Below are 7,476 nucleotides of genomic sequence, written 5' to 3'. Positions count from 1 at the left end.
ACACCATGACTTAACAAGACTTTCTGATAGCAGGGTTGATTGAGTAGGACACTATGACTCAATGAGACCTTCTGATAGCAGGGCTGATTGAGTAGAACACCATGACTCAACAAGACTTTCTGATAGCAGGGTTGATTGAGTAGGACACCATGACTCAATGAGACCTTCTGATAGCAGGGCTGATTGAGTAGGACACCATGACTCTATGAGGCCTTCTGATGGCAGGTGTTCATAAGTTTTGAAATTATGAAAATCCCTCTCAGAAAATAACTATTACAGTTTTAACCTCATTCACTTTGCTGCCAAGTTGGTTGACTTTGATGCAGTGAGGGGTATATGGATGGTAGTGCCCATTCACGTCAGTGTTAAAACCTAACAATACCACTTCAAGAAACAAAATAGTCCAAATAACATGGAATCATGTGAAACAGAAACACAATATCTCCAGACAAGATCCTCTGAGGACACATGTCAACATTGCAGGGTTAAGGAGACAAACATTTGGTTCACATTAGTCACATTAGGTCACATGAGCTGCAGAACATAACCTCCACTTCAGAGAGTATTAATGTGCTGCACTGTGAGGCACGTTCCACTCACAACATCAACCTCATTTGCATATCAGACCTCAGTAAATCAGGCTGAATAGTTTTTTCATGTAGTATCTTAGTAGATCAGCTGCTATACAGGCATGTGCTTAAACTGAAAACGCTGCTTTAAATATGGGTGTATATGTCGATTATCTCGATGACTACATGTCATTGTGTCAGTGCGTTATTTAGTCATTGTGATGAAATAGATTAGTTACATGCAGTTAAATTATGATAACATATTATTTAATGATAGCTCATACTGGTGTTATGTAGATATTGTTTTTTAGTTTCAATAAATAAGATGTTAATATCAACACATTTTCCCATAAAGCTGCAATGTTTTAATGAAAATAAGAAATCATTATGAAAAGCATTAACCCTTGTGTGGTGTTCTCTTCTAACCCTTGTATGGTGTTCTCCTTTAACCCTTGTGTGGTGTTTAGGGATGTCTTAAATACTTCGAAGCTTCGTTCGATGGCACAAGCTTCGAACATAAAAAAAGCGAAGTAAAAAAAAAAAAAAATAAAGTATAACTTTTTTTCATTTTATTTTAATTTTTTTTGCCTCCAAAATCTTGCGCCTCCATTCCAATGAAACGAAAGTAAGCGGTGCCTTCCCGCCTCCATTCCAATGAAACGAAAGTAAGCAGCGCCTCGACTCCACCTCTCTACAACAAGCATGTGGAGATTATCTGTGTTGAAAACAACAAGGACATGTGCAGCAGACATGTCGACGAAGAAGCGAAGCAATGCAGTTTGTTATTTAAGACTATGTCGGACAGATTTGTGTTCATTGTGCTGCTTGAAGTGTCCCGACCCATATAAAAATATGTCTTAATAAAACGTGCTTAATTAAGTCGAATTCTGTCTTTGTCTCTATCAACTACATATAAATATTTATATAATTGTTTGCTTGATAGACGAAGGTTGCAACATAATTATGTAATGTCATGTCGTTGGCTGTGAGAGCAGCCCCACTGCACCCAGGCAGCGCAGCCGAGTGAAACCTTGTTGGCACAGTCACGAAAGGGGCTACTTAATTAATTAATCCAATCCACTTTATTTATAGAGCTTTGAAGGTCAGCCCTTCTCCTTTAACCCTTGTGTGGTGTTCTCCTTTTACCCTTGTGTGATGTTCTCCTTTAACCCTTGTGTGGTGTTCTCCTTTAACCGCTGTGTGGTGTTCTCATTTAACCCTTGTGTGGTGTTCTCCTTTAACCCTTGTGTGGTGTTCTCCTTTAACCCTTGTGTGGTGTTCTCCTTTAACCCTCATGTGGTGTTCTCCTTTAACCCTTGTGTGGTGTTCTCCTTTAACCCTTGTGTGGTGTTCTCCTTTAACCGCTGTGTGGTGTTTGTGTTTTTGTTACTCACCCAGTGTTCACAGTGGACAGTTCTGGTGGACCCACAAAATTTTTTGGGATTCTAAAACAATAAAGCCATAACAATTCATGTAGAAATACTTTACAGATGATAACTTTATCTCAATAACAGCCTCATAAGGACGATTTGCCCACTGGCGTGACGTGCCACTTTGCTGACCTCTAGCGGCTTGGGTGTGCATATTTTTTAATACAATCAATTAATACTATCGATTGCCGTTTCAGGTGACAAAATCCGAGTTACATGCCAATATGTGAGGCGTGCGCCAAAGTACACGGCAGACTTTTTATTTTTTTGAATACCACTCCCTACTCCTGAGGCTCTAGCTCCGTCAATCATTTGGCGATCTCGAAAATGATTGGATAGGGTTGTAACCAATGAGTGTGGCTTTCCAATGATACCCCACGTGGGGATGAGCAAATCAGGGATCTAGGTGAAAAGTCACGAGCGAAAACAAAAACAGGAAGTAAAAAATGCGCCGAATGTCCTACTATGAGAAAACTGAAACCGGCAGAGCTTCTTTTTTTTCCTCACAGTTGACCAAAATCGCTCCTAATCACTCATTTCTACACGGACTTTTATGAAATTTGGACATGTACTACACAATACTTCAGGACCCATGTGGTTTTTCCAACCATACCAATTTTTTAACAAGTAGCAAGTATTTCTACAACTAAAGTTCAGACCTATGTTACTCTATTTCATTAGCACTAAAAGGGAATTTTATTTATTCTATCAGAAACTTCAGAATGTTATCCTTCAAAAGAGACCAGGCTCATGCATGTGCTATAAGTATAAAGTATAGTATTTCGGTTTGCAAAATCCTCAAGTTCAAGTCCTCAAGTTCAAGTAAAAGTGAGTCTATGGAAGACATCTGTAAGGTTTATTTAAAAAAAATATCATTGTTTTATATTTCTAATGGAGTACTCAAAACCATAATTTTCCAGCCTCAGGATTTCAGCCTGTTATTGGATGGGCTCCGCCCATAAGCGCTTTCAGTGACAATCACCCACACAGCGTGATACATACAAGAGAGAACGAGAGAGAACGAGCAAGCGAGAGAGAGAGAGAGAGAGAGAGAGAGAGAGAGGGAGAGAGAGAGACAGAGAGAGACAGAGGAGAGATGCGTCCCCGACACACGCAGTCAAGTTTGTGTGTAATGCTCCGACGAGGGAGCGAGAGAGGAGAGATGCGTCCCCGACACACACACAGTCAAGTTTGTGTATGTGTGTGTCCCCGACGAGGGAGAGAGATGGCGCACACACATTTACACACACTTCTGCAGTCCCTCCCGCCGTCCCTCTCTCTCTCTCTCTCTCTCTCTCTCTCTCTCTCTCTCTCTCTCTCTCTCTCTCTCTCTCTCTCTCTCTCTCTCTCTCTCTCTCTCTCTCTCTCCCCCTCTCTTTGCCATTTACCTCTACTAGATCACATTTATCAATAAAAGTGCTATTTGTAATTTGTGATAAAAATGTATGTCTGTAAAAAAATTATAAAGACATGAATGGAATAAATAATCTTAATCTTGAAAAATATAAATGAAACAAGGTGGAGGCAGACAGTGAAGCTACACAGTGAACCTTTTTGTTTCAATTGTACCATATTTACTTGTTTTCACCAAAATGTCCACACCCGGACACCATGTATGTAATATGAATATGTAGGGGGGGTTGGGGGTGGTGCACAGTGTGTTATTTTATGTTATTCACATACATTGAGCCAATGCCAATGAGTCTCTGGTTGAAAAAAGTATTCATTATATAATTTCCCTTTTAGTAAACATTGAAAATGGGTCCCACAGACCTGAACACCACACAGGTTAATAAGGTACAACTATGAAAGAAAACATCAGATGTTATTCCTCCTTGGTTAGAGAGAAGTCAGCGATATGACCTATGACTTTTAGTTACTAATGTCAGTGAAAAAGTAACAAGTAAACATGTAGATGTAAATGAGAAGTTAGCTTGGGAGCTGAGGAGAGGACAGTGATGATGGGGGGTAGAACACATGCTCAGTGGGAATTTACAAGGTCCAGCTCAGACTGTGGTGTCAACACTGTCCTCTCCTCTCCTTGTAGGACAGAAATATCTCACCAACATGGACCAATCAGAAACACATCTTGATAACAAGGACCAGAAACACATCTTGATAACAAGGACCAATCAGAAACACATCTTGATAACAAGGACCAATCAGAAACACATCTGGATAACATGGACCAATCAGACTGTACTATGGCACCTATGCTGAGGGACCAATTGTTTTTTCTGTTATTGAATCACTTCCTGTGTCACATCTTGTTGCTGATCTCATGCATCTGTGGTGGGCGGGTCTCCGTTGGCTGGGGCTTTCCTGAGGGGGAAAGATGCAAGATGATTGGTCACAGCACTATAGCAGATATACAGACAGCAAGAGGTTCAGCCAACAGGACTGGATGTGTAACTCTGACATCTTTCATACTGAGATGCTATATACGATTATTCATACTGAGATACTACTACTGTCATTCTACCTCAATGACCGCTCCTATCATGTATCAAGGAGAGGTACCCTATCGGACCCCCACCCCCTTCAGATGGGTGTCCCCCAGGCAGGGCTGCCTCAGGGTGTGTGTGAGCAGTGCGGTCGCACAGGGCCTCGCGGGAAGGGGGGCCTCGCACCAATTTTTATTTTATTTTTTATTTTAATTTAAAATATTTTGCGAGGCCCCCCTTCCCGCAAGGCCCTTTTTCATCACAGACCTAAAATCTAGTTTTGCTTATATGCTTATATATTTCACATTAGACACGTTTGTAGAATGTGTGTGACTTGTTCCTGGCTCTGCGGCTCTGCAGCAGACATACTCACTATTGGAGCTCTGGGGCTCTGCAGCAGACATACTATTGGTTTCAACGAAGGGAGGGGTTACATCATGTGTACGCCGGCGTGCGTCAGCTGCGTTTGACTATTTCGCGCGTGCAGCTTTGGAGGTTATGCTTAGTTATGCCAGCCAAGAGGAAGAGGACGGTCATTCGGCAGATGGACTGAAGATGAAAGTTGTTGCATGTTAGACAGTTCAGTCAGGCTAGCCATGTCGGCTTAGCTAAAGGCAGGGACAGCTAGTTAGCTTTAGCTATGTTATAATATCGAGTGCTAACGTGTGGTTCAGTCGGGATAGCCATGATGATGTCGGCTAGTAGCTAGCTTAGCTAAAGGCTAACTAGCGTTAGCTAACCTAGAGAGAGCGCGTGCAGCATTGTTATGCCAAGATGAAGAGGACGGTCATTCGGCAGATGAACTTCGTCAACTCCACACGGTTGTCTCCATCTTCTTGGACGTTTGGTGAGTTTTTAATGCACTCTATTCTATTCCCGCCGTGGATATATCTCTCTCTCTCTCTCTGGAGCCAAACGGGCCGGCTAGCTGTTGTAGCTAATGTTATATTGAGCCAAAGCGGGCCGGCTAGCTAACGTTATATTGAGCCAAACGGGCCGGCTAGCTGTTGTAGTAGCTAACGGTGTGTGGCCTGTTTCAAGTTTCTTTATTAGCCTGGTGTCAGTACCTGGCTACTCTATTTGCAGTTAGCCTATTTAGCTGATGTCGGCCATTGGCTCCTTGCTACTTTGTTTTATCTGGTATAGACCCTCTTCTCTTTGGATTTAAGTGTTGATCTTTGTCCTTTTGGATCTATATATATTCATGTTGCCTTTGTGAAGTTATCTTTTCTTTCTGTTTTGTTCTTCCATTAAAAGTTGAATATCCTTTAGGGGCTCATGCTTATCTCTCTCATACATGCTCTCTCTCTAACACACACACACACAGACATGCTCTCTCTCTCTAACACACAAACACACATGCTCTCTCTCTCTCTCTCTCTCTTTCTAACACACACAGACATGCTCTATATCTCTCTCTAACACACAAAATGACATGCTCTCTCTCTCTAAATTTCTCTCTCTTTCTAACACACATATACATGCTCTCTCTCTAACACACACACACAAACAGACATGCTCTCTCTCTATCTCTCTCTTTCTAACACACACAGACATGCTCTATCTATCTCTCTCTCTTCAATTCAAATGGGCTTTATTTCACATTCTTGTATTTCTCCCAGTAGGTATGGGAGTTTTGAGTTATTGTCGATGTTTTCAAAGTCTCTTTGGGTGTTTGCAATTTGTGGGAAGTATGTCTTGGTATAGTGGGCAGGTTGTTAAGAAGTGGAGCTCGGTTTCCACCTCATCTTGTGTGCAGTGGGTCTGTCTTCGCTTGGGAGCCAGGGCCCTGTTTCATGTACGTGGTTCAACTAAGTCGATCAACATGTCCATTATCCAGCTTCAGTTAACCCGATGTTCAAAGCCGGGATTTTCCTGTTTCACAAAGGAGGATTCAGTCTCGTTAACTCAAGCCAGACTTGAGAGTCAGGCTCAAGTCAGGCTAGATGCGCGCTCCCGTTTTAGGTGGAAAGCCAGCACGTATCGATGGCAGAGACCCTGATTCTCAACGGCATTGATTGATTAATTGATTTAAGACTTTATTGACAGATTGCAATAGGCTCAATCGCCTCGCCGACAAGTTAAATGCGTTATCTATAGGCTAATTCTAAGTCCCTCATTACCTCAATCAATCAGATTATATTTCTTTAAACTTGCCTGCTGGATTGAATAATCAAATGAGATCTTGCTAGCGAAAATAACTAGTTAACTGTTATACAGAATTACGAGACGGCTTTCTTGCCCATTGATTGATGTATAGTCAATATTTAACTTATCTCCAATGTGGTCCAACGGGTTGTTCTTTTGACTTCCACACGGACGACCCGGGTTCAAGACCGGGGTCCTTCTTTTTGCAATATAGGAATAATTCAATTTGGTGCACGTTGAGAGCTATATAAAGAATGACATCCTCAATGCATGTAGATTTATAATATTTTAACTTAAAACCAGGCTACTTTGGCGTATAATCATTAATATTATATTCAAAAAAATCATATTGGAAACACGGGGATTTGAACCCCGGTCGGTGGATTGGGAGGCTTGAGCACTACCGCTGCGCCACTGGGCCAGATGGGATAAATTCATTGTTTATACATTAATGAACGAGAGACCCGTGTTTAGAATATCCTTTGTTTTGAATGAAGTTTATCTCTTTATCCTCATTCATTAATGTGACGTCAACGGCTCATTCAATTTCTCAAATCCGTCAAACAGCGCATCTCATCAGACATCTTAATCCCAGTTACAATTAAAATAACCACATCATGTGTACATCGCACGAGCGAGCGCCACCGTCGCCACGGTATATATAACGTGCATTATTTAGGACAAAGTGAATTTAATATCAGCATTTTGGGTCTATTTTACATTTCAAAAGCCCCCTCTGGAAGAATGGAGCACAAAAACGTAATTCAGAATGGTATAATGCAGATCGTAGACTGTGGGAATAGTTTCAGGAAACGGGCTGTCACTTCTTTGCGGGGGCGTGGCGATAGTTCAGGCTAACTTGAACTTGAACTCTGCTTTCGACCA

General features: G+C 41.7%; 1 protein-coding gene across 3 annotated transcripts in view; it reads right to left on the bottom strand.

Moving 5' to 3' along the window:
• Nucleotides 1-2,839: 2,839 nt before the first annotated feature.
• The window catches only part of ncam3 (neural cell adhesion molecule 3), a 56,375-nt gene continuing 51,738 nt past the window's right edge, over nt 2,840-7,476 (bottom strand). For all 3 annotated transcript variants that reach the window (XM_084336844.1, XM_084336843.1, XM_084336845.1), the window contains one exon: nt 2,840-4,321. In XM_084336844.1, the coding sequence (XP_084192970.1) occupies nt 4,279-4,321 (43 nt within the window). In that variant the 3' untranslated portion in view covers nt 2,840-4,278. The remainder of the gene's footprint in view (nt 4,322-7,476) is intronic.

The sequence above is a fragment of the Notolepis coatsorum genome (assembly GCF_963971535.1).
Source record: "Notolepis coatsorum genome assembly, chromosome: 19".
NCBI lineage: Eukaryota > Metazoa > Chordata > Actinopteri > Aulopiformes > Paralepididae > Notolepis > Notolepis coatsorum.
The sequence above is the reverse complement of the archived record's forward strand: the minus strand, read 5'-3'. Positions and strand labels throughout refer to the sequence as shown.